Raw genomic sequence first — 26,385 nt, forward strand, 5'->3', positions numbered from 1 at the left:
AATGAGGGGGAGGGAGGCGGGGTTCACACTGGAGGCTGGAAAGGGAGGCTCGGCCGGAGTGAAGAGGGGAGGACCAACCGGAAGGGGCGAGCCAACCGGAAGGGGCGGGGCGAGGTAATCTAGCCCCAAAACCCGCGGCGAAGAGCCCTCCGGAAAACCGGAAGTTAAGATTGTACACAGTCCCACTTCCTCCTCCACTTCCAAATTTTGTCCCGCCTTGGCTCCTTAGCAGGCCAGGGAACTTTCTCCGCCCCGCTCCTAAAGCCTCGGTAATTATGAAGTGGTGGCGGGGGACAACTGGAAAGTGGGGCCGGAGTGGGGAGGGGCCAGAGATAGAGGAGCTTGGCTCCTGCTGAGGAAGGGGGGTGGGCGGGAAGCAGAGACCTGTACTGAGTTCGATTTCTCCCTTTTACGAGACCCTTTGGGGCTGATCGCCACCTGCCTGTGCCTCCTTGAACCCAATTCCTGTATCTCCGCAATGCCGGGAACCCCTCCCCTCCCACCACCCTCTCCGGTCCTGGGACTCTGAAGCTGGGCGGGGCTGGCTGGGACCAGAAAGGACTTGGTGCCCCAATGGAGCTAGAAGGGTAGCACCAGGGTGCGAATTTCCTGCAGGGTATAAGATATCCGTGGTGCTGCTCTTGTTTCTGTCAGGGGTCGGCTGTGGCCTCCAACTTCCTTTTCGGGATCTTCTTTCCTGCTAAAACGTCAGGCCTGGAAGGGGTGTCTGGGGGGGTCCCAGTACCAGATGCAGTTTCACCACACCCTGTAAGGACCCAGGAGTCCTGCCTCCCAGCCTCTGGGCCCCAGACCCCCAAACTCCTCCCCACCCCACCTTCCGTCTTCCCTTGGGCAGCCTCTGCTTCAGTCACCCCAAGCATGCTCTGTTCAGGCTAAACAAGGCAATAACGACCCGAGAGGGAGATGAGACTGAAGAGGAGTTCAAGAGGGCGTCCCAGAGGAGGCGAGATTATCGTTTGGACTGTAGGGAAGCTGGGGAGGACAGTGGTCCGAGCTGGGGAGGAAGAGCCTGTCAGCCGCCCATCCAGGATAGCCAGAGAAGGTGCTCCAGGCCTGGAGCTGGAAGTGCTGTTCATGGACCCTGAGGAGAATGGTGTGTTCCTGGGCAGAGGATGTGGCAGTGAAGAGGGGAATGGGGTCATTAGGGCTAGCAGTGCTGAAGAGCATTTTAGGAGATTTGATGGAGGGGAGGCTGGGCCAGAGAAAAATCACCTCAGGGGCTGAATCAGAATGCAGGCTGGCAGGAAGGGAGAAGAGAGCCCAGGAGGCCAGCAGAGCACTAGGAAGGCCCTGCAGTCAGGGATACTGGGCTGAGGGGAGGAGGAGGGCCTTCCCCACAGGGAGAACTGCCCTCTGACAACTGGCTGCTGGGGAACACAGAGAAGAGTGTTTAATAGATATTTGTGGGTATATTTTGATGGAGACTGATAACTAATGGATTAGGTAGTTATCTTCTTTTGCCTACTCTCCTCCCTCTAAATCTTCCTTTCTCAAACCCTCTTCCAATCTCCCTCCCCTCTTCTTCTCTTCAGATTCCCCTTCCCCCTTCTTCTTCAGCCTCCTTCTAAGTCACCCAGGGTGAGTTAGGATATTTCAGAGGAAATATTCCTTTCTCTTCTTTATCTCAAGTAAGGGTTTATTGAGGGAAAACAGGAAAGATAGAGGATAAGGTAAGAGGGTTGGAGGCTTCCCTATTATCTACAATAAGTGTTAGGTTGGAGGATATTGAGCGAAATGGCAATTCAGAGCCAGTCAGAGAGTGATGTATGGACTATTGTCCTTCTTCTTCTGCCTTCAAATCAGCCAGGCCACCTCCAACTTGATTATCCCAAGTCCCAGCTTCTTTCTTCAGTCACCACCATCAGCCAAAGACTAGAAAAAGTCAAGCAGTTAGCTCTTGCCTCCAACTGTTTCCCAGTGACATTCCAAGTGGAATCTTCCTTTGACAAATGATCAGTCTCTAGCTTCTTGTCTTGCTGCATTTTCTTGTAATTTCTCTCTTCTCCACAAGTGCCAGGCCTGAAGTGAGGAGGGCCTGGATTCCAGTTTGGCCTCAGATCCTTCTTGTGCTATTGGCAGTTCCTCCTTTTGACTTTGAACCCTGAACCTGTCCTGGCTCACTGGAAGTGCTTCTTGACTGAAGGATCTCCCACCGGAGGCTGTCTAGGCTCCCCTGGAGCACTGGGAGGGGCCCCCCATGACCCTCCTTCAGCCCAAGGGGGCCTCCAGCAGGCACTTGAGGACTTCTAGGATGGGAGAGCTCACAGGTGGTCCTCCTCCAGCTCCCTCACCCTGAGAGCAGGGCTTTAGCTTTGGGTCAGTTTCTTGTCAGATTTGACCCACCTTGACCTCTTGGCCCAGTTCCTGGTTTTCCCCATCCTCTTCCTTCCCCTCCCTCTCCTCCTTCCCCTGATCCTCCTCTTCCCCTTCTTTCTCCTCCCCTCCCCCCACCCTCACTGACTTCCCCTTCACCTGTCAGAATCTCCTAAGATGATTCAAATCCTCCTAGAACCCCCAGATGGCCCCTGGTTATGGGCCTTGCATTCCCTCAGCCTGCCCCCCATACCCTTAATGGGGGCCCTGCCCTCCCCCAGGAGCTCTCTGCTGCCCCCACCTCCCTTAGGCTGTTTCTAAACAGTTTGGGGGAAGGGTTGGCAGAGATGGGCTCTCTCCTGCCCAGCCTGGTGAGTGGTGGCCCAGGTAGAATCCCAAACCTGTGGTGGAGTCTAGAGGTTGTCTAGGGGTAGAGATAGGCCATTCCAGGGCCCAGGGATTCCTGACCCATGTGTCCTGACCTCCAGCTCCTTCTTAGAGATTCCTTAGACTCGGCCCTCTGTTAGGATTCCTGAGTTCTATCTTCCTGTCCTGGGGACTCCCCCCCCCCCCCAGCAAAAGCCCTTTCCTGGCCCCCTTCTTTGGCCCCCTGTCTCTTGGGCTGGTCCCTATCAGGGATTCCTGGCTCCAGTTCCCTTTAGGTATTCCCAGCCTCCCCAGCTCCTAGGGATACCCCAGCACTCCTTCATTCGATTTCCTTAGGCTCAGCAGCCACCTTGGGAATGCTTCAGTCTCTCCAGGGTCCCTGCTCTACTTGCCAGGAGCTCTGTTGGATTGTGTGCATTCCCAACCCTTCCCTTGGCTCCTCTCCCCATGCTTCCCTGCTCCCCCTTCTGGCAGAGCCCTCAGGCCCCTTCTCTGCCAGGATGGTTTGGGCTTCTACCCTAAGCCCTGGGGACTCCTCCTGGGTCCATCCCATGTGGGATCCTAAGGCCCTGCAGCCTCTTTGGGTTCTGGGAGGATGGGAGAAGACAGGGGGTAAAAGAAGAGGAACAGAGGGAGGGGGCTTATCTGCCCCTTCAGACACTTTTCCCTTCCCAAGCTGCCCCCCCACCTCCCTCTGCTGGTAGCAGGCTCTCCCCTGAGGGTAGGCCTTGCCCTTGGTGACTCTTGTGGCCCCTCATTCCTTGTAGATCCCTGTGGGTCAACCTCAGACTTGGGAAAAGAAGGGAAAACCTCTGTCCCTCTGGGTCACTTCTCCCTCTCCATCTCAGGGAGCAGAGGCCCAGGGCCTGGCCCCAGGAGGGATGTGGTTGAGTCAGACCCTGAGCTGGGAGGGAGATCAGGGCAGCATTCTTCTCAGGTCCAACCAAGAGCAATTGGCCCAGAGAGTGAGACCAAAGGCAGAAAGGAAAATGGGCTTTTCTACACTGGGCTGGGCGAAAGAGGGGAGGGATGCCCCAGGCCAGCTCTTGGGGCTGAGAAGGGCAGAGAAGTCAGGCATTCCCTAGGCCAAGGGAGGCCTATTGGGAAGAGCTTTGGCTGGAGTTCCATTCAGGGGGCCAGAAAGTGTGGGGGTGGGGCAGGACCCTAAGAGGCGAGATGTCAAAAGGAATTCTTTATTCCTTTTTCAATTTAACAGGGGAACTGGAGGTCCCCTTAACATAGATACGTGTAGGAATTAACCAGCTCACAGTTACAGGAGTAGAAACCATAGAGCCAGGAAATCAGGTAGAAAAAGGGGGCCAGCATAAGTTGGTCAGTCTGTCAGTTGCTGATAGATCTGGCAGTTGGGACGTTTTCTGCTTTGTGTTGGGTTGGTGGCTGGTAGTTAATTGCTGGACTTTAAAGATGGACCTCAGGTTACAGAGAGGGTTTTTTCACTTTAGCCAAATGCTTTTGGGGGTTTGAGGGTTTTGATTTAGGCTGTTAGGTTTTTTTTCTTTCTTCAACTTTTTGGAAGGGGACTCCTCTTCCTTGACAGACCTAATTGGGGTTTCATTAAACACTGATTGATTTGGTTTTGATTGGGTGGATTGGTTTGGATGTTTGTAGTGTGTATGTTATTAGCAGTACTGATAGGTAGTTACAGATAGATATAGGCATTTTTAGGTAGTAAATATAGGTAGTTATAGGATCACTAGTATATACATTAGGAAATTTTCTTTCTCTGCCTCTTTCCTATACATCTCTCCTTTACCATATTCATTTTACCATATTCTTTTACTATCTCTGTTTTAATGAAACTAAATTGTTAATTGTTAAAAGCTGCTTGAAGTTTTCCTTCCTCTGGCTTAAAGGGATAATATTAAATTACAATTCTATTGTAGTCTCATTAAAGCTTAAATTATTAAAAGCTGCTCTCTTATTTTGTCAGAATTCCTAATTTAACCCTTACAGAGACAAGGCCAGGAAAAGATGAAATAGCTTCACCAGATGGACTCACTAGAGCTACTTTGTTGCCTCTACAGGGAGCCTGGAGTCCCAGGGATGGCCTTTGAGAGGGATAGACTCCCAGCCCAGGTAAGTGCATTCCAGCCCCAGTTGGGAGCCCCATCAGCCAGAGAGGACTTTTTGGTTTTTTTATAATCCTTATGTTCCATCTCAAACTCAGTTTTAAGATAGATGAGTGATGGGGGCTGGGCAGTCAAAGTTAAATGACTTACCCAGGATCACACAACTGGGAAGTAACTGAGGTCACATTTGAACTCTGGTCTTCCTGACTTCAGATCTGGCACTTTATTCACCATGTGTATCTGTCTGTGACTAGTTCCAGGCATTTTCAATGGCTTTACTTCATTTCTAGGATATTTTCCCTCTATATTTCTGATCACTGACCCCTTTAAAGTTCTTGTAAGTCCCAACTAAAGAATCAAAAGTTTCTACTAGAAATCTTCCCTCATCCCTCTTAGTCAGAGTGCCTTCATTCATTCCATTCTTCCCATTCTTCCCTCTTTCTCCTAGACAGAGCTTGCTTTCTGTCCATGTGTCTGCAAGTTGTCTTTCTCCCCCACTGGACTGTGAGCTCCTGGAGGGCAAGAACTGTCTTTTTTCCTCTTGAGGAATCACCAGAAGTACAGAACAGGTGCTAAATATAGAGGGAATGGAAATGAAAATTTCCGGTCCTTGAGAAGCCTTTGGTGTGTCCCCATCTTCTCTGTACATACCTCCTCTACTCCCCTGTGGTCCTGCAGTCCAACACAAGAAGTATGCTGATGGGACACCACAAGATTTTCCCCATGATCCTATCTATCTTTGCCTTCACTTTTAGCCCTCCTGGGTTTCCTCCTTCCTCCCTTTCTCCTTGTCTATAGTTTTTAAAAGAAACCTCTTTCTGCTCTCTGATGTTCTCCTGCTCTTACTGTTGTCTTCAGTTTTTTACTCCTGCATTTCTGCTGCTTAGTGTATTCAAGAAGCAAATGATCTCTTCCCTTTAGGGTCTCTTCCTAAAAATACTGCAGACTCTTCATTAGTGAACATCTACTGCTCTGTCCAACATTGTGAAGCTTACATTTGCAGGTTTTGGGAGTGAAATGTAACCAAAGGGTAAACTGAGGCAGCTCTTGAAGGAAGATAAGCAGGGTAATGGTTCCTGTCAACAAAAGGGGTCAGGGGCTTTTTCTGTTAATGCTCCAAACCCTAAGCAGAAGGATAGATCCCTTTGATAGGTTTGGGGAAGCACAGAACAAAGAACAGACAGGGTAAGTGATGTCTATAATAGGATGGAGGGTCACCATTGGTTATAGAACTGGGATGATCAGGGACACTGTGACTGATTGGAATAATCAGTAAATAAAGGACCAACAATGCCCCAGCCCTCCTTCTCTCCTCAGACTAAGAAGTGATTCTTGTGTGAGTCCAGTGCAAGGTCACGTCCCCAACTTTGGGCGGTAACCCAGACATCTCTGAGATGGGTCAGGGGTGTAGAAAGCCTAGACCTGACTCCCTGGGGCTCACCTGAATCTTCCAAGGTCAGCAAATGCCTTGAAATCAGGCTAGAAGAGTGATGAAGTGCCCAAGAGCTGGGTTTTGCACTTCTTCTCTTATAGGCTGACCAAATGTTGAGCCAAGGCCCAAGGCAGAGAACCATGACTCAGGCAGTTAACAGACAAAAGCAGTTACTAGTAAATAGCATCAATAAGTAAATGATATGAGATCAGCTCAGCCTTCTCCCAGCATAGGTCAAGCTGGGCTGCATCCTGAGTTCCCACCCTCTCTGGAACAAATTCTGTCCTCTCCCATGCCTTCCATAGTGTTATAAGTGAAAATTAATCTCAGGGCTTATTACCAGATTGATGAGGATTTATTAATAGTAAAGAGAGAAAGTTTGAGAGAAGCAGAAAGAGAGAGAGGTCTCAGCCTTTCTAGATCTCTCGATTCAGCTTGCTCAGGCTGGGAGTGCCAGAGGTGAAGAGATCAGGAAAGCTCAAGGAGAAACCTCCAGCCCAGAGTGCCAGTAGGTTCTGGGGGGAGGTATAAAAGCCCCCTCTCCTTCCCTCGCCTGCCTTTTACATTCTCCAGCTCCTCCTTCCTTGGCTCAGGCTCTGGCATGTTGATGACTCTCAGACTGATGATGCTGGCTGCACTGAGACACAGCAACAGGGCAACAGACACGTGACTCTGTGACACCTACATCCCACCTCTGGGGCCCTTGGGATCAAAGCTGCAATGGAAGTCCCCTAGATAAATCCCTTCACACAATAGAAACTCCTTGGAGTCCTTCCACAGCATTATAGACCTGTTTTGCTCAAACTTTCACTGGGCTCTTAAAGACAAGCTTCAAGTGCTGACTCTGACACTGACAAAGGGCAGGACCTTTGGGCCCCTCCCTTCTCTGTGTGCCAGTTTCCTCCTGTAACTGACCAGAGGTGGGCTCTTCATTCTGATGTGACTTTCAGCCCTCTGTCCTCTGATTTGTGGTACTCTAGGAGGCGGTGACATTCAAGGATGTGGCTGTGGACTTCACCAGAGAGGAGTGGCGCCTCTTATCACCTCCCCAGAAGGAGCTGTACAAGGAGGTGATGCTGGAGAATGCCCAGAACCTGCTCTCTGTGGGTAAGGAGCCCTCTCCCTGTTGCCCTAGTCTGCCATCCAAGGGAATATTCCCCTCAGCAGCAGGCAATTTTAGGAGCAGTTTTCAATCCTGATGAAGGGACGAGGGCTGGCATTCTGAGTCCCAGAGGCAGGGCCCTCCTGCTACCTGCTTCTCCTGTAAAAGGACTTTGTATTGTATCATGGGACCTTGGGAATTCCCTGTGGTGCTCCAGGGAAGTCAGTCAAATATGTGTTGGTGAATCTCAGATATGAAAAGTAATCTCAGCTGATTCTGTCTCACCTCTCCCTGACCTGGAATTGTGTCTCCTAAATCCATCCTTGACAACTGTTCAGGAGGGATTTCTTCCTATCCTCTTCCTCTCTGGGGTGGGGATCTACTATTGGGGATTTTTTTCTCTTTAACCAGCATAAATTCATATCTCAAAGCTCTTCAGTTTCCCCAGTAGAGATGGTTTGTCCTTAGTATTTGATCCTATTGTCCTAAACCTCCAGCAGAGCCAGTGAGGAAGGGAGTGAAGGAACGAGGTGTTTATAATGACCTGCTCTTGGCCTGGGGCTCTGTCGAGGCTTTTCTCTTTAATATTATAGCACTTCTTCCTCACCTTCATTTTCCTAATTCAGTGATACAATTGTCTCCATTTTACAGAAGAAGAAATAAAATTCGATTAAGTGGCTTCTTCTGAGGCTTCCTTGTAGGAGCTGTTTCTGGTGAAATGTATACTGAGGACTTCCTGCCTCTAAGCCCCCTCCCCTTCTATCTGCCTCTCATTTCCAGAAAACGGAAAACTATGGACTGAGTCCAGCTTGCTCTGGAGAAAATGCCCCAGAACCTAACATTCTGGCTCAAGATTGGTCCCTGATCATCCCTCTCTTCTCCCTACCCTAAATGCTGGGGAGACTGTCCTATAGGAGGCCCCTTAAGCCTCCCACAGGCCCTGCTTGTCCTCCTCTGTGATTGTCAAGATGAATGAACTGTTTGAGAGACAGCATTGGGCCCACGGAGGATTTTCGAGTTCCTCAGGAGAGGAGGCAGAGACTCCCTGGGAGCAGAATTCACGAGGCTCAGAGATCAGGGAGGGAGGAGTAGGCAGAGTGATGGGAGAAAAGCCATTCCCTTGAGGTGTCTAGGTCTTCAGACTGACCCTTCAATCCCGTTTCAGAGTTTAGGAGGTTCTGCCTGAATGAACCAAAACAGCATAGGGGAAGGATGGTGTTGCTCATTTGAAGTCCCCTCAGCAGAGTAACTGGCAAATCCTACCCTGGGCTCCTGTATTATAGATACTGAGTGGTGAGGGCAGACTCCTGTGAGAACCCCATGGACAGAATGTCTGAGTAGAGTCATTGGACTCCCCAACCTTTCCCTAATGAGAACTCAGTGATGGGCTTCTTTCCATTCTTCCCCCCGACTGATTCTGCCTTGCCCAGGGCTTCCAGCTCCCCCAAAAGATGTGATGTCTTATTTGGAGCAGAGGAAAACCCCATGGATGCTGGATCAAGAAAGCCTGAGGAACTGCTGCCCAGGTGAGGGAAGGGAAAAGAGGTGTGGGAGAGCTAAGGTGACCAGAGGCTTCTGTGTGTTCTGGTGAAGCCAAGGCTAGATTTGGTGGCAGTAGGACCTGACTTGGAATTCTTTTTCAGAGGTTTTAGTAGGGGCTCCCCAGGAAAGTCACTGAACTCTCAGGCCTCGGTTTCCCCATCTGCAAGATGTGGCTGTTGGGACTCCCATTTCCTGTCAGCTCCCTTCAGGGAATCAGATTGTGACCCTCTAAGTAAAGTCAGTGTTTGGGACTGAAGGGCCTGGAAGTAGGTGCCAGAAGGGCTGAGCCTGTCCCCTCTGAGATCTTTAGAATCTAATGTAAAGGTTCAATTTAGTGGTTGGACTTAAATTATATGAAATAATATAGTCACTGAAATTATTATATCTCAAGTCAGAAAGTTATTTATGAAAATAGAGGGGAAACAATAAAGTAGAGAAATGTGAGAGAGGTTAGAGGAAATACCTATACTAGTCCTCAGCCAGGAGGGCCAGTAGTGAGTAACTATGAGGCCTACTCCAAGATGGATGCTAGTCTCTTAAGAAACTAGGAAATGAGTCAATCCTTTTCTCTCACCCAACAAAGTCTCCAGGAGTCAGAATCTAAGTTTAAGCAGAGCTCTAAGCCCATGATCCAAGTTACAGTCTCCAGCAAAGCTCCCTTGGAGACTCTCCCCAGTCATAAGACTATCTCCAGAAGGCAGACTGTCTTCTCCAAGGCCTCCTCCTCAGACTGAATATAGGGCTTCCCTTTATAGTGACTCCTTATCTCCTCACCTCTTCACAGGGGCTAATCACAGCTTCCAAATAGTCTAGCAGTGCCCAGGGGGCAGTGTTTGTGGGAACCTGTTTACACCTTCTGGAGAGGTGCATACTCACTGAAAGGGTTCACAGTTTGTGAGTGTGTGAACTCTTAAAAAAATTCAAAAGTTTCTGGCTGTTTGAGTTAGAAGAAAGGGTGGAGCTCTCCAAGTATCTTGTTGGCTTCTCACCTAGCACTAAGTAAGCTATGTATTCACTAAGTGGTTTTCAGCTCCTCCACCTACTTCAAGTTTGTGTTGATTCAATCAAAAAGTAGGCAAAGGAGAGTGTTCACAATCTAGTGAGGTATTTAAGTTAGTGTTAACCAAAGTTTTAACTCCAACTAAGCAAAGAGAATAAAGGACTCCCTTTTCACTAGTGTAAACTCAGAATAGACAAAGAGAACCAAAAATTTCCTTTTCCACCAGAAACATGTATGAGTGATTGCTCTGTGCCTGGGCTAAGTTATATGGGACATAAAAGTCTCCAGTGGACATGCCCTGCCCTTCTGAAGCTCACTCTCTGCTAGAGCAGATAGAAGCATGCCAAGAGTTCTGTCGAAGCCCTCTAGATCCCAGCTCCAGGGCAAACGAGAGAGATGGCTCTGAAGAGGAGCACTAGAGGGGTCTAATGGGGGAAGGTGGCCTGGGGCTTCAGGAGAGACTGACTAAAGATTCTAGGGGAAAGTATAGCAGAGAAAACAAGGAAAAGGCAGTGGCACAACTCACTTGGAATGGCCATCTCTAAGTAGTTTGACCCTGAACTGGAAGACAGATGTTGGATGGTATCTCATGGGGAGGAAGAGATCAAGTGAGAGTGTTTGGAGCATTGGGGAGAAATGGTTTATTGGTGCTCGGTGGAAGACAGTTATTAGCTCATCAGTATGGAAAAGGCTGAAGATGAAAGAACAATGGGGGTCCTGCATGGTGGATTAGATGAACTTAGATGAGGGATAGGATGGGCTTCTTCATTCATGAAAGGAGGTTTTCTTTAGGTAAGAGAAGAATGACCTTTTCCTCTGATCCTTAGGTGGGAGAGGAAAAGGAGGCAGTGAGATAAAAGAGGTCTGCAGAGGTCCAGCTTTTGTTCAGTGAAATATGAGGCCAAGTTCTCAGCTCTGTAAAGATTAAAATTTAGGGAAGATGGGGAGACTGAGGCATCTGAGGCAGGTAGAAATTAGTTTCTCTCTGCAAGGAGTATTATATTTTTTTTGAGGTTTATTGAAGATTAAGGATTACAGAAAATACAGGATAAGAGACACGTGTCCAGGCCATAGAGAGGCCTAGATACAACCTCACCTACATTATGAAAAAAAGCCACGCCTGCCCCAAAACGGAAGTCCAAGAGCCAAGAGAGAGACCTCTCAAAAGCCTTTGAATCAGCTTAAATACCTTCTCGATCTCGGCCCAGGTGAGATTACAAGGCATTCTGGGGAAGTGGAGCAAAGGCTCGTGGGGATTGTAGTCCTGTATTCGAGTCTATTTTTTACATACCCTTGTGTTATCATTTTTGGAAAAATTAATTTTTCCCCAAAAGGATCATAAAAACATAATAAACTTAAAAGATTACAATAGTGTGAGGATAAGAGAAAAAAGAATAAAACCAATAATTGCTGAACACATTGACAAAAAGCCGTTAGGGGGCAGTCCCCTTTGGCATAAAAGTATACATACAAATAAATGTTCAATCAACCACACCCAGAGTTCAATTTTGTGCAACTTGTGGTCTGGAGGCTTCTTCATGGTGGCTTCTCCAACAGTTCAGTTCTGGGTTCAGAGAGGTAGCATCTTCTTTACCTAAAATTCTTCTCAAAAGGAATTTAAACTTTGCAATTTAAATAATGATATTTTTTTATAGCCCAGAAGGTGAAGCAGGGGGTGGGAATTATCCATTAGGGAGAGCTAGAGATCAGAGAAATATTTGGAAAGGCTGCTGTGATTGGTGGCAAAGGTAATCCAAGAGGGAGATGTCACAGGATGACCTTGCCATGGTGAGGACCCAGCTGAGGTCAGGGAGCCTCTATGTAGAGTAGAGCCAGGCATCTGGTTTCCTGATTTTCCTTCTCTCCATTGACCTGCAGCCCATGAGCAGGAATGAAGACTGCTGCCTTACTTGGAACCAATCCAAGGCTACGTTTCCCCTAAATCATCAGCTCAGGCAATGTCCTGATCTCTGGGGCTCAGTGATTGTCCTGTTCTTGGACAGTCACCTCGCTTTAGAGATGACCACAGCACCTCACTTTAGAGATGAGAGCCTGTAGTTAAACCTCTGGATTCTTCAGGATTGAGTCTGCTCTAGTTCCATTAGAGTTACTGTTGACTGCTGTGAAATAAGCGTGAAAGAGACAGAAACATGGCTTAGGCCAGAGCATGCATTTGCCTTCTAGGAAAGAGACCAGAATGCAAGGATCCTGGTAATGTTTGGGCCTGACATAAGCCCTAGACGCACTCAGTAAATATGTATTACATAATAAGTATGTTCTAGGAATAGTGAAAAGCCCTGAACCTGCAAAGGAAGGGAAACACCAATCTGAACTGTCCTGGAGCTCACAATCTAGAATCTAGACACGGAGGTAGTTTAGAAAGAGGTAACAGATCCTGAATCTCACTCTAAGATGATTCAGGGAGAAAGGAGTGTTGGGGAATGTCGTATAAATGGAGATTTTGAAACTTCGGACGTCATCCCCCAGAAGTCCTTAGTATTTACCAAAATTCCCTTTAATCTCTCCTGTGCCTCCACATTTGTGTCATCAGTTATTGGTATTTAAGTAGCTGTGACTCCTCCCTCTTCCTCTCTTTCACCTGTGACCAGGCTGAGTTAAGGCAGTTCTTTTGCTTTAGTTATTATTAATAAAATTTTATGAAATGTAATACTTAGTTTTTGATTATTAATTTTAAACCTCACATTTGAGCGGTGTCTTCCCAAAGTAGAATATTTGCGGTTCATTTTAACTGCTGGTGCTGGATCTATTTCTCCTAAACTCATTGAAAATATTCAAAAATTGAGAGCTCCTATCTCTAAGAAACAGTTAAGAGCAATTTTAGGAGCAACAGGTTTTTGTAGACAATGGATTCCTTAACTATGGGGAAATTACTAGCCCCCTAATAGTACTAACAAGAGATTCCATCCCTAAGCCACTTAAATTAGAGCCAGAACACCTGTCAGTTAGCTCTGTCAAATCTAAAACAGGCTATTCTGTCTGCCCCTGCTCTAGGCATCCCAGACTACAACAAGCCTTTTTCTTTGTATGTACATGAGCAGAAAGGGGTAGGTTCAGGTGTTTTAACTCAAACTTTGGGACCTTCTCAGCACCCAGTTGCTTATTATTTGGCCCACCTGGACCCAATAGCTTCAGGAGCACTACCATGCCTTAGAGCAATGATTCTCAAACTCTCAATTTGTAGCAATGAGAATACATAATGCATATCAGGTATTTACATCCCGAATCATAACTGTAGCAAAATTACAGTTTTGAAGTAGCCACCAAAATAATTTTTTGGTTTGGGGTCACTGCAACATGAGGATCTGTATTGCGGGGTCACGGCATTAGAAAGTTGAGAACCACTGCCTTAGAGGCTTAGCTGCCATAGCTTTATTAGTAACAAAAACTGTTGATCTACTATTGGCATGCCCATTATCATTCATGTGCCTACATGAAGTAGAAGCATTGTTGCTAAGGCTTAGAACAGCCATTTTCTTATCAGAGAATTACAAGGTATGAAATAACCTTGTTAGACAATGAAAATATCACTCTCAAACACTGTACAACTCTTAACCCTGCCACCTTGATTCCAGATTTACCAATTTTTGGTGAACCCTTACACCGTTTTGAAACACTAGTGTCCATGGCAGAAAAGCCTCGGGATAATCTCTTACACACTCCCTTAGACAACCCAGATCTAGTCTTATTTACAGCTGGTTCTTCTTTTTGAGGGATGGCAGACACTACACTGGAGCTGCTATAGTCCCAGAATTTGCCACTGAGTGGTCAGCTTCACTGCCCTCAAAAATAAGTGCTCAAGGTGCAGAATTTATAGCCCTGAAACATGGCTGTATACTTGCCAAAGATAAACAGGCAACAATTTATACAGATTCTAGATAGGCATTTGGCATTCAGTGGATATGTTATAGCTTCAGAGAAAATTTTTAACCTCAGCTGGAAAATCTAGCTAATGCAAAAATTATTACTGAAGTTCTTTCTCTTCTACAGCTGCCTAAAGCACTAGCTGTAGTTCATTGCTCTGCCCATATAGGTGGCTCTGACCCTGTCTCTAGGGGAAATGACCAGGCAGATAACGCAGCAAAGCTAGCAGCCATAGAAGGGCCTAAATTAATTCTAACATTAATATCCCCTGAAGACGTAAATTGATCACTTTCCTATAATGAAAAGGAAGTGGAGAAATGGAAGCAAAAATTTAAAGCAAAACACTTCAATGGAGTATGGGTGTCATCTGAAGGAAAACCCCTTTTCCTTAGAAGTTTTTATCACCAAATTTGCCAATCTATTCATAAAAATCATCACTTTCATACCCATGGCATCATGGACTCCGTTAAAAGAGTATGGATAGCCCCTTGTGTAACTACTATAGTCTCTAAAGTATGTACAGCTTGCTCTACCTGTCAAGCATATAACCAACACGCCTTTTGTGGTAATGCTTTTGATTTTGTCTTCTGGTGTACATACCTTTTGAGCACCTGCAAATAGATTTTATAATAATTCCAAAGGCTGGACATTATAAATTTTATCTATTCATAGTGGATCAACTGACCAGATGGCCTGAAGCATTTCCTACTGCTCAAGCCACAGAGACTTTTGTTGCCAAGAAATTATTAAAATAAATTATTCCTCACTTTGGCCTGCCAGCACATATTGATTCAGACAGGGAAGGTCATTTTACCGATTCTGTTTTATCTCAGGTATATTATTGTTTGGGGATAACTCCCAAATTCCATGTACCATAATCATCCCCAGAGCTCAGGCCAAGTTGAAAGAATGAACAGATAACATAAAACTATGATTGGCAAATTATGCACTGAGACACATTTAAAATGGCCTGAAATTCTCCCTCTGGCCCTATTTTATCTTAGAAGCAGGACCAGGGGAAATCTATGCATCTCATCATTTGAGATATTTTTTTGGACATCCAACTCTACAGGCTAAGCCTTTTTCTCCTGCATGTACATCACTATTGTGGGGAGATACTTCTATTGCTTCCTATATACAGGAATTGCAGTACAAATTACGTGAACTCCATGAATCCGGAGCTGCAATACAACTAGGACCAATAGACTTTTCATTTCATGACCTGAACTCGGGAGATAGGGTATTTATATAGAACTTCCAGCACACTAGAGCAACTTGGCTTTTCTGGAACAGGCTGTTTTAAATATTGTTAACTACTCCAACAGCTATAAATATTGGAGAGAAGGACTCTTGGATTCATTGCTGACATGTAAAGAGAGCATCTTCTTTTGAAACTGATTGACTGTATCCTGTCACATGCATTGGAGATAATAGTCCACAGACAAGTGGATACTGTTTTGGGTAACACATTTGAATTCCTAACATTTTATTTTATTTGATTAGAATGTTTGATTTTTCCCCTTTTCTCATTTCTTGTACTTAAAATATATACAATCAATATTAATTTTTTATTATATAGTAATATGTTAAAATATATATTTGCTATAATATTACTGCAAACCCAAAAGCTTTAGCCTATTGAACCCTGCCATTTCTTGATAAATGTTATGGGACTGTGATTAATGACTGTGATTGATTCCAGGAGAAGGGAACAAAAGAGTCATCATACAGTGCCAAGCACAACTTCGAGGAGACCCACCAATCCCAGTGGGTTTGATGAGAAACTGCATGGTGCCTAGGAGCACAAGGTCAAAAGAACTATCTGAACTCAGCCTGGTGGCAGGTCAAAGAAAGGAAAAGAGAGGAGTTATATAGCCACTTAAATATCAATAAATGATGATACAAACATGGAGGCACAGGAGAGTAAAAGGAAATTTGGGAAATGCTAAGGACTTCTGGGGAATGAAGTCGAAAAGTTCAAAATCTCCATTTATACATAAATTGGTTTTTGTCAATGCACTTAGCAAAACATTGGTTTTGCTTTTTCTCTCTTCTATTTCCCTCTTATCTCTTAACTATTCTAGTGTCCTTTTAGAAGGTGCAATGTTGTATGCATCTGTAGTTAGAAGATTTTACAAGATGATTATGTTAAATGATCAGTTGGGGAGACCAATCTCCCAATGATCATCAGTGGAAATTGTGAAAATGGGATTAACTCCACCCTAATTGTTCTTTAGATTTTTAGTCACCAGGAATGCATACACCCCCACTTAAGGATTAAGTGTGGAGGAGGAAGGTCTATGACCCATGTGTGCTAGGAGTGACAAATCAGAAACAAATGACTTCCCCCTGGGTAGTCCAAAGCCAAGTTTAAGCCACCATTGGCACATGTAAAGGTGGAAGGAAGGCACAGGAAGTGATGCAAAAGAACTGCCTCAACTCAGACTGGTCTCAGGTCAAAGAGAGGAAGATGGAGTAGTTACAGGCCCTTAAATATGAATCAGTGATGATGCAAACATGAACACGCAGGAGAGATCACAGGGAATTCTGGTAAATACGAAGGACTTCTGGGGAATGAAGTCCAAAGGATCAAAATCTCCATTTATACAATGGAAATGCATTTAATTCAACAGGGAAATGGGAAACTAGAAGAGTGAAGAGAATGACAGTTTGAGGAGAAAAGCAACTAAAGGAGGAAATAAACAATATTCTAATGATAAAAATAATCATCACCATTTGCATATGGCCCCTATTATGTGTCATATACTTTACAAATATTGTCTTGTTAGATCCTCATAGGAACCCTGGGAGTCACTTGATATTACTATGTCCATGTTATAGTTGAGGAACCTGATACCCACAGAGCTCCTGTTACTTGCCCAGAGTTAGAAGTCCTAGCAAATTTCTGAGGTACAATGAGAATGCACCACCACCTGTATTGGGTTTTTAAGAACAATATGAAAATGTGAGTATCTATATAAGGTGGGAAATAGGGATAGAATTGTATGAGTTTTCTTGCTCATTTCCTTATAAAAGGATCATGGACTCAGCTTACCGTAGGAGACATTTTTAAACATGGGAAATGCCATGTTTTTTTTTATTTTATTTAATAGAAGGATTTTATTTTACTGAAAAGAGGCATTTAAGTAAGAGTGTTGGTTGCTCTTAAGGATGAGAGAACAGAACAAAATCTTTTATGCCTTGGATAAATGCAAAAAAGAGTGCTAAATTTCTTTATCTGCTCTCACATACTGGAACAAAAAATAAGGTAGAAAGCAATGATGAAGGTAATTACATAAGGCTTACAGAGAAGTTAGATGAAATAATAGGAATATTTAGTCTCCATGCACCCTACTGTTTGTTTCTTTTAGAAAGAGAGATCAGACCTGAAATGAAGATGAATCCAACAGTGATGAGCCCTTCTGTGGAAGAAACAGACCATCAAAAATTCATGAGTGATGGTACCGATAACTTTGATTTCAGAGAACTCAGTGTTGCACCTCAATATTCATCTCATGTTGAACATCAAAGAATGCACACTGAAGAAAAATCTAGTGAAAGTAATCAGTGCAGAAAGACATTCATGCACAGCACCAGTCTTGCTGGATATCAGAGAATGCACACTGGGGAAAAACCTTATGAATGCACGCAATGTGGAAAGACATTCCATTCAAGCTCTTATCTTCCTATACATCAGAGAGTCCACACTGGTGAGAGACCTTATGAATGCAAACAATGTGGAAAGACATTCACAATGAGATCCAATCTTGCTACACATCAGAGAATCCACACTGGTGAGAGACCTTATGAATGTAATCAATGTGGAAAGACTTTCACAGATAATTCCAATCTTGTTCTACATCAGAGAATTCACACCGGGGAGAAACCATATAAATGTAAGCAATGTGGAAAGACATTCCGCTTGAGTTCCCGTCTTGCTGTACATCAGAGAATCCACACTGGTGAGAGACCTTATGAATGCAATCAATGTGGAAAGACATTCATAGAAAGCTCCTATCTAGGTGTACATAAGAGAATCCACACTGGGGAGAAACCTTATGAATGCAAACAATGTGGAAAGACATTCACAATGAACTCCAGTCTTGTTGTACATCAGAGAATCCACACTGGGGAGAAACCTTATGAATGCAAGCAATGTGGAAAGACATTCCGGCAGAGCTCAGATCTTGCTGGACATCAGAGAATCCACACTGGGGAGAAACCTTATGAATGCAAGCAATGTGGAAAGACATTCAGAGGTTACTCCTCTCTTGCTGTACATCAGAGAGTCCACACTGGGGAGAAACCTTATGAATGCAAGCAATGTGGAAAGGCATTCAGGCGGATCTCCCATCTTGCTGCACATAAGAGAATCCACACTGGGGAAAAACCTTATGAATGCAAGCAATGTGGAAAGACATTCAGTCGGAGCTCCACCCTTGCTGCACATCAGAGAATCCACACTGGGGAGAAACCTTATGAATGCAAGCAATGTGGAAAAGCATTCAATCAGAGCTCCCATCTTGCTGTACATCAGAGAATCCACACTGGAGAGAAACCTTATGAATGCAAGCAATGTGGAAAGACTTTCACAGATAAGTCCTATGTTGCTGTACATCAGAGAATCCACACTGGGGAAAAACCTTATGAATGCAAGCAGTGTGGAAAGACATTCAGTCAGAGCGCTCATCTTGCTGCACATCAGAGAATCCACACTGGGGAGGAATCTTAAGAATACAAACTATGTGTGAAGATTTTCACATGCAGTTCCAGTCTTGCTCTTTTTTATTTTAATTTATTTGAATTACTTTATTTAGTCAATTTAGAACATTATTCCGTGGTTACAATAATCACATTATTTCTCTCCCTTCCCGCAGCCAACGTGCAATTTCATTGGATATTACATGTGTCCTTGATCAGAACCTATTTCCATATTGTTGTTTACTCTAGGATGTTCATTTTGAGTCTACGTCCTCAACCATATCCCTTCGACCCATGTATTCAAGCAGTTGGTTTTCTTTGATGTTTTTACTCCCACAGTGTTTCCTCTGGATGTGGATAGTAGTTTTTCTCATAGATTGCTCCAGGTTGTTCAGGATCACCTCATTGCCACTAATAGAGAAGTCCATTATATTTGATTGTAACACAGTATATCAGAACCTGTGTACAATGTTCTCCTGGTTCTGCTCCTTTTGCTCTGCATCAGTTCCTGGAGGTCATTCCAATTCACATGTAATTCCTCCACTTTATTATTCCTTTGAGCACAATAGTATTCCATCACCAACATATACCACAATTTGTTCAGCCATTCCCCAATTGGAGGCCATCCCCTCATTTCCCAATTATTATCCCTTTGGGGTACAAACCCAGCAGTGGTATGGCTGCATCAAAGGGCAAACAGTTTTTTAGTGCCCTTTGGCCATAGTTCCAGATTGCCCTCCAGAATGGTTGGGTAAATTCACAACTCCATCAGCAATGCATTAATGTCCTGACTTTGCCACATCCCCTCCAGCATTCATTATTTTCCATTGCTGTCATGTTAGCCAATCTGCTAGGTGTGAAGTGATACCTCAGAGTTGTTTTGATTTGCATCTCTGATTATAAGAGATTTAGAACACTTTTTCATGTACTTATTAATAGTTTTGATTTCTTTAACTGAAAATTGCCTATTCATGTCCCTTGCCCATTTTTCAATTGGAGAATGGCTTGATTTTTTGTACAGCTGGTTTAGCTCTTTATAAATATGAATAATTAGACCTTTGTCAGAGGTTTTTCTAATGAAGATTGTTTCCCAATTTGTTGCTTCCCTTCTAATTTTGGATACATTCGTTTTGTTTGTATAAAACCTTTTTAATTTGATGTAATCAAAATTATTGATTTTACATTTTGTGATTTTTTTTTCTAGGTCTTGCTTGGTTTTAAAGTCTTTCCTTTCCCAAAGATCTGACAAGTATACTGTTCTGTATTCACCTAATTTGTTTATAATAGTTTCCTTCTTTATATTCAGGTCATTCACCCATTCTGAGTTTATTTTGATGTAGGGTGTGAGATGTTGCTCCAAACCTAATATCTCCCATACTGTCTTCTAATTTTCCCAGCAGTTTTTATCAAATAGTGGGTTATGGTTCCACAAACTGGGATCTTTGGACTTATCATAGACTGTCTTGCTGAGGTCATTTACCCCAAGTCTTTTCCACTGATCCTCCTTTCTGTCTCTTAGCCAGTACGAAATTGTTTTGATAACCACTGCTTTATAGTATAGTTTGAGATCTGGGACTGCAAGTCCTCCTTCCTTTGTATTTTTTTTCATGATTGCCCTGGATATCCTTGATCTTTTCTTCTTCCAAATAAACTTTATGGTTTTTTCTAATTCAGTAAAAAAAAATTTTTGGTAGTTCAATGGGTATGGCACTAAATAAGTAAATTAATTTGGGTAGGATTGTCATTTTTATTATGTTAGCTCATCCTACACATGAGGAATCATTGTTTTTCCAATTGTTTAGATATACTTTTAATTGTGTGCAATGTTTTGTGGTTGTGTTCATATAGTTCCTGTGTTTGTCTTGGCAGATAGATTCCTAAGTATTTTATATCGTCTAGGGTGATTTTAAATGGAATTTCTCTTTCTAATTCCTGCTGCTGTGATGTGTTGGATATATATAGAAATGCTGATGATTTATGTGGGTTTATTTTGTATCCTGCAACTTTGCTAAAGGGGTTGATTATTTCCACTAGCTTTTTAGTTGATTCTCTAGGATTCTTTAAGTAGACCGTCATATCATCTGCAAAGAGTGATAGCTTGGTCTCCTCATTGCCAATTTTAATACCTTCAATTTCTTTCTCTTCTCTAATTGCTACTGCTAGTGTTTCTAGTACAATGTTAAATAGTAGAGGTGATAATGGGCATCCTTGTTTCACTCCTGATCTTATTGAGAATGCATCTAGTTTATCCCCATTGCAGATAATGTTGACTGATGGTTTTAGATATATACTGTTTATTATTTTTAGGAAAGGCCCTTCTATTCCTATACTTTCTAGTGTTTTCAGTAGGAATGGGTGTTGTATTTTATCAAAGGCTTTTTCTGCATCTATTGAGATAATCATGTGATTTTTGTCGGTTTGCTTATTAATATGGTCAATTATGTGGATGGTTTTTCTAATATTGAATCATCCTTGCATTCCTGGTATGAATTCTACCTGGTCATAGTGAATAACCCTTGTGATGACTTGCTGGAGTCTTTTTGCTAGTATCCTATTTAAGATTTTTGCATCTATATTCATTAAGGAGATTAGTCTAGAGTTTTCTTTCTCTGTTTTTGACCTGCCTGGCTTTGGAATCAGTACCATGCTTGTGTCATAAAAGGAGTTTGGTAGAACTCCTTCTTTGCTTATTCTTTCAAATAGTTTGTATAATATTGGGATTAGTTGTTCTTTGAAAGTTTGATAGGATTCATTTGTGAATCCATCTGGATCTGGGGATTTTTTCTTGGGGAGTTCTTTGATGGCTTGTTCAATTTCTTTTTCTGATATGAGATTGTTAAGGTAATTTATTTCTTCCTCTTTTAGTCTAGGCAATTTATATTTTTGTAAGTATTCATCCATATCACCTAGATTGCCATATTTGTTGCCATATAATTGGGTATAATAGTTTTTAATGATTGCCTTAATTTCCTCTTCATTAGAGGTGACGTCTCCTTTTTCCATCTTGTATATTGTTGATTTGGTTTTTTTTCTTTCCTTTTTTTAATTAGACTGACTAGTACTTTGTCTATTTTATTTGTTTTTTCAAAGTACCAGCTTCTAGTCTTATTTATTAAATCAATAGTTCTTTGACTTTCAATTTTATTAATTTCTCCTTTGATTTTTAGGATCTCTAATTTAGTCTTCATCTGAGGATTTTTAATTTGTTCACTTTCTAGTTTTTTAATTTGCATGCCCAATTCATTGACCTCTGCCCTTTTTAATTTGTTAATATATGAACTCAAGGATATGAATTTCCCCCTTAGTACTGCTTTAGCTACATCCCATAGGTTTTGGAAGGATGTCTCATCATTGTCATTTTCTTCAATGAAGTTATTGTTTCTATGATTTGTTCTTTAACTAATTGGTTTTGGAGAATCGTATTGTTTAATTTTCAATTAATTTTTGATTTACCTCTCCATGTACCTTTACTAATTATTATTTCCTTTGCATTGTGATCTGAGAAGGTTGCATTTATTATTTCTGCTCTTTTGAACTTGTTTGCAATATTTTTATGCCCTAATACATGGTCAGTTTTTGTGAATGTGCCATGTGCTGCTGAAAAGAAGGTGTATTCCTTTTTGTCCCTATTTATTTTTCTCCACATGTCTTCTAACTCTAATTTTGCTAAGATTTCATTTACTTCTCTTACCTCTTTCTTATTTATTTTTTGGTTTGATTTATCTAGTTCAGATAGAGGAAGGTTCATGTCTCCCACTAGTATAGTTTTTCTATCTATTTAATCCTTGAGTTCCACTAGTTTCTCCTTTAGGAATTTTGATGCTATGCCATTTGGTGCCTACATGTTGATTAGTGATATTTCCTCATTGTCTATAGTCCCTTTAATCAGGATGTAATTACCTTTCCTATCACTTTTAACTAGACTTATTTTTACTTTGGCTTTTTCAGATATCATGATTGCGACTCCTGCCTTCTTTTTATCAGTTGATGCCCAATAGATTTGGCTCAATCCTCTTACTTTCACCCTATGTATATCTACCTTCCTCATATGTGTTTCTTGCAGACAGCATATGGTATGGTTTTGGATTCTAATCCACTCTGCTATTCTCTTGCATTTTATGGGTGAGTTCATTCCATTCACATTCAGAGTTATGATTACTAGCTGTGTATTTCCCAGCATTTTGATTTCTACTCCTGGTCCTGCCTTTTCTTTCACTATTTCCTTCTATACCAATGTTTGTTTTTAATCAGTCCCCCTAGTTCCCACCCTTATTTTACTTCCCTTTCTACCCCCCTCCCTTCTTGTTCCCCCCCATTATTTTCCCTGTAGTCTTTCTAAAACTACCCCCCCACCCTTTCCCTCCCTTCTCAGATTCTGGCTTGGGGGGGGGGGGTATACCTTTTGAGTTGAGTCCAGCAGGAGAGTTCCTTGGCTCTGTCTTGTTGTTAGGTTTGATTTTCCGTCCCCTAGGAGCATTCAGTTTGTGATTATTAAGGAAGGGTATTCAGAGATCTGAACTTCTGCTCCTTCTATGCGGCCATCTTGACTCTGCCTCCCCCAGTCTGCTCTTGTGTGAAGGAAATTTGCCCTTTCCCATTTCTGGGGAATCTGGTTTGAGCCTGAACTTGACTCTGAGGAGAGGATTGTGTGATGGGAACCATTGAGGATAAAATGGCAGCAAGGAAAAGGCAGCTCTAGTCAAAAGATCACAATGGGAGCAGGGTGAAGTCTCCTGGACTGCCCTCTGGACTGCCTCCACCCCACCCCCCCAGGAGGTCCAGGCAGAATAGAAAGCCACTGTTGGCTCCTAAGATGAGATTTGTGAGTTAGTGGGCAGAGAAAATGTTTGATAAACTGAGGCAAGAGCAGATATCTAAGCTCTTCAATTTTATTGCTGCCTGGACTTCCCATGGCTAGGGGGTCCTAATAGTGCAAGTTAAATGGAGCAGTGAGGAAAGTATTTCTCATTCCTATTTTCCCATCTTTTCCCCTACTACCTTTGATTAAATAAAATTAATTTAGGATCAGTCTCATAATTTTCCCTCATATACCATTCATCACAGAAACCACAGACATTCACACTGAGCTTTCCCCTTGCTCAAAATCAGACAACTCACTCTACTATGTCTTAAGCCCTCCTAAGATTAGGGCCAAATGGGAATATGTTTTAGACAAAGTATGATCCCATAAGAAAATTAAGGGAGCATAGAATAATTTAACTTTCAGATCAATTTATTGATGAGTGAAGAATTTATGACCAAATAAGAAATAGATGACATTATGAGGTATACAATACATAGTTTTTATTATATTAAATTCAAAACATTTTGTATAAATAAAATTAATATAATCAAGATTAGAAGTGGAAAGGAACTATTATTTGCTTTATAACAATATGTTCAATTAAATACTTGTTTTTAAAAATTCTAACCCTTTTTGCAAATCCCTTAATTCATCATTTCATGGCATCTGGATCTAAAGAGTAGTGATTTTAGAAAGGAAATAATGTCTTTGCTGTATAGAAATCATTTGTAATTAGCATCATTTCATATATAAGGTTTCCCCAAAATTTTGTATAAGTAAAAATTTAAAAATAACCCATGAAACTATAGATTTCAAATATTAAATAAAATTACTGACATTGCAATGAGATCTATTCAATTGAATGTATTATCATAATTTTCTTACATAGAAAATCACCATGCATCTATCAGATTGACACTCTGGACTGATGGCACTCAGGCTGTGTAACATAACTTATGCCAATACATTTATTATACTATTTCTGTATCTATAACTTACATATCAAATCTTGAGCCTATCTTGCATTAAGGTCTGCTACATATGTGGCAAAAATTCATCACAACAATACAGAACTGCTAGCTAAATAGATTTGTTGGGAGTAGGCCAGACTGCCAATAAAGATGAACCCTGTTCAAAATCAAGAGCAGAGACAGCAAATCTGAGGAAATAGCCTTTTTTATGCCAAGAAATCTGATGACAGTGACAGAAAATATTCATACTTTTGTTCATGGAAGTCTTCCCAGGTTTCTCTGAAATTATCCTGCCTGTTATTCCTTATAGCCCAACAGGGTTTTCCTAAATCACACACCACAGCTTGTTGGGACATTCTCCAATTAATGAATGTTCTGACTTTTCCAAATCTCTGTTACCACAAAAAGATCTGCTATATAAATATCTTTAAATGGGTTCTTTCCCCCTCTTGGGGAGCCCTCTGGGATAGATCAAAGGGTATGCACAGTTTGAAAACCTTTTGAGCAGAGTTGCAAATGCCCCCTCCCCAAAAGATCAATTAATTGACAAGTTCACCATCAGTGCACGAGTATCCCAGCTTTCACATGTTGGAATATAAGGGGAAAGTATGCATTGGCTTTAGAAAGGAAAGGAGAAGAATTAAGACACAAACCCTGGGAGAAGATTCTGACAAGAGAAAAGGGTCTTAGGAATTTTTACCTAGTTTAAAGGCCACTCAGTAGCTAGCTTTCTACTGAGCTGGTAAGGAGGATCCTTTTCTCTGGCATCCATTGAAAATCCTGATCTTGTGGAGAGATTAGGATACACCTGGGTGGGAGATATGCCTCAGAGGAGACCTGCCTTTCCCTGAAGTACAGAGACCATCTGCCTGAGATCCATCTGTCAGAAATCCACTTGGTAAAGGTAAACCCAAGGGTTTTGTCATCTAGGACTCTGAGTTTACCTAGGAAGCCAACCCCAGATTTTTGGTAAGGACTCAGTACATCTGTGAGTCTTGAATCCTCAGCCTTTTAAAGACAATCTGTAGATTATAGATAGTCAGATAGCTTTTTGGGGTCTAGATAAGATCAGGAAGTGAATAGGAAGGCTTTAGAAGACCAGAAGAGCAAACCCCACAAAAAGAAGCATAGATTGGTGGGAGGAGTTATAATTTATGTAGATTTAGGATTTTATTTACCATTTCCCTACCCTCAACACTTGTTTTTTTCTATAGCCCAAGGAGTTGTGCTTGATTGCCCCTGGGGAGGTCTCTAGGTGGGTTTTTTCTCATCCCCCATCCATCTAGGCCTCAACAATCCACCTCCATTTGGAGGAGGGTTTTTATTTCAGTTGGCTGAGCCAAAAGAATTAGAGCCAGGAAAAATTTGAATTTTAAGGGGAACTGTCATTGAGTCTCTTAGAATTCTAAGAGCAGGGGGGTGGAGTCAAGATGATGGCTTAAAGGCAGAAAAAGTCCAGACCTCTGCAAAACCCTCACCAATAAAAAACACAATACTTCAAGGAGACTGAAAACCAAATCTACCAACAGGACAGAGCTAGGTAACCTCCTGCTGGACTCAACTTAAAAGGTATGCCTCCCAAAAAGCCTGAATTCTTGGACACTCAGGTTTAAGGAGAAGGAAGATGGAACATCCCAGTACCCCTCCCCCACCTACAATGCTGAGCCTCCAGAGCTGGTTGTAATCCCTGGACAGGCAAGGGCACTAGTCCTGAGGGAGTGCCTTGCTGGCACAGCTGTGCCAGGCTTTGGGCATTGAACATAGGTTGCAGGGAGGCAGCTGGAGGAGGAGAAATGCAGAAAAGGGCCTTCTGGAATGAAATGCTTATTATATTCACCTCTGCATTTATTTTTTTTTTCCTTTTAAACATTATCTTATTTGGTCATTTTCAAACATTATTCATCGGAAAAAAGATCATTTTCTTTTCCCCTGCCACCCCTCCCATAGCCAATGCGCTATTCCACTGGGTATCACATGTGTCCTTAATCTGAACCCATTTCCATGTTGTTGGTATTTGCATTAGGGTGTTCATTTAGAGTCTCTCAATCATATTCCCTCAACCCTTGTAGTCAAGCAGTTGCCTTTCCTCGGTGTTTTTACTCCCACAGTTTGTCCTCTGATTGAGGATAGTGTTTTTTTT

The 26,385-nt window shown here is 42.7% G+C and overlaps 1 protein-coding gene across 5 annotated transcripts; it reads left to right on the forward strand.

Moving 5' to 3' along the window:
- Positions 1-118: 118 nt before the first annotated feature.
- On the forward strand, positions 119-24,118 carry LOC130458236 (zinc finger protein 345-like). 5 transcript variants are annotated; one of them, XM_056821983.1, is made up of 5 exons: positions 119-269; positions 4,767-4,818; positions 7,224-7,350; positions 8,776-8,871; positions 17,141-24,118. In XM_056821983.1, the coding sequence occupies exons 2-5, from the start codon at positions 4,786-4,788 to the stop codon at positions 18,499-18,501; spliced, it is 1,617 nt and encodes a 538-aa protein (XP_056677961.1). In that variant the 5' UTR covers positions 119-269; positions 4,767-4,785; the 3' UTR covers positions 18,502-24,118. The 5 variants fall into 5 exon arrangements, with proteins under 5 accessions (XP_056677961.1, XP_056677963.1, XP_056677964.1 ...); XM_056821985.1 differs by having other exon boundaries at positions 8,785-8,871; XM_056821984.1 differs by having other exon boundaries at positions 131-1,114.
- Positions 24,119-26,385: the final 2,267 nt, after the last annotated feature.

Source organism: Monodelphis domestica, chromosome 3 (genome assembly GCF_027887165.1).
Source record: "Monodelphis domestica isolate mMonDom1 chromosome 3, mMonDom1.pri, whole genome shotgun sequence".
Lineage (NCBI taxonomy): Eukaryota > Metazoa > Chordata > Mammalia > Didelphimorphia > Didelphidae > Monodelphis > Monodelphis domestica.

Excerpts from the sequence above, each read along its gene's own strand:
- LOC130458236 (XM_056821983.1), top strand. The coding sequence starts at position 4,786 with ATGGCCTTTGAGAGGGATAGACTCCCAGCCCAG. Across the intron at positions 4,819-7,223 it reads GGGATAGACTCCCAGCCCAG|GAGGCGGTGACATTCAAGGA; the intron begins GTAAGTGCATTC and ends GTGGTACTCTAG. Across the intron at positions 7,351-8,775 it reads CCAGAACCTGCTCTCTGTGG|GGCTTCCAGCTCCCCCAAAA; the intron begins GTAAGGAGCCCT and ends TGCCTTGCCCAG.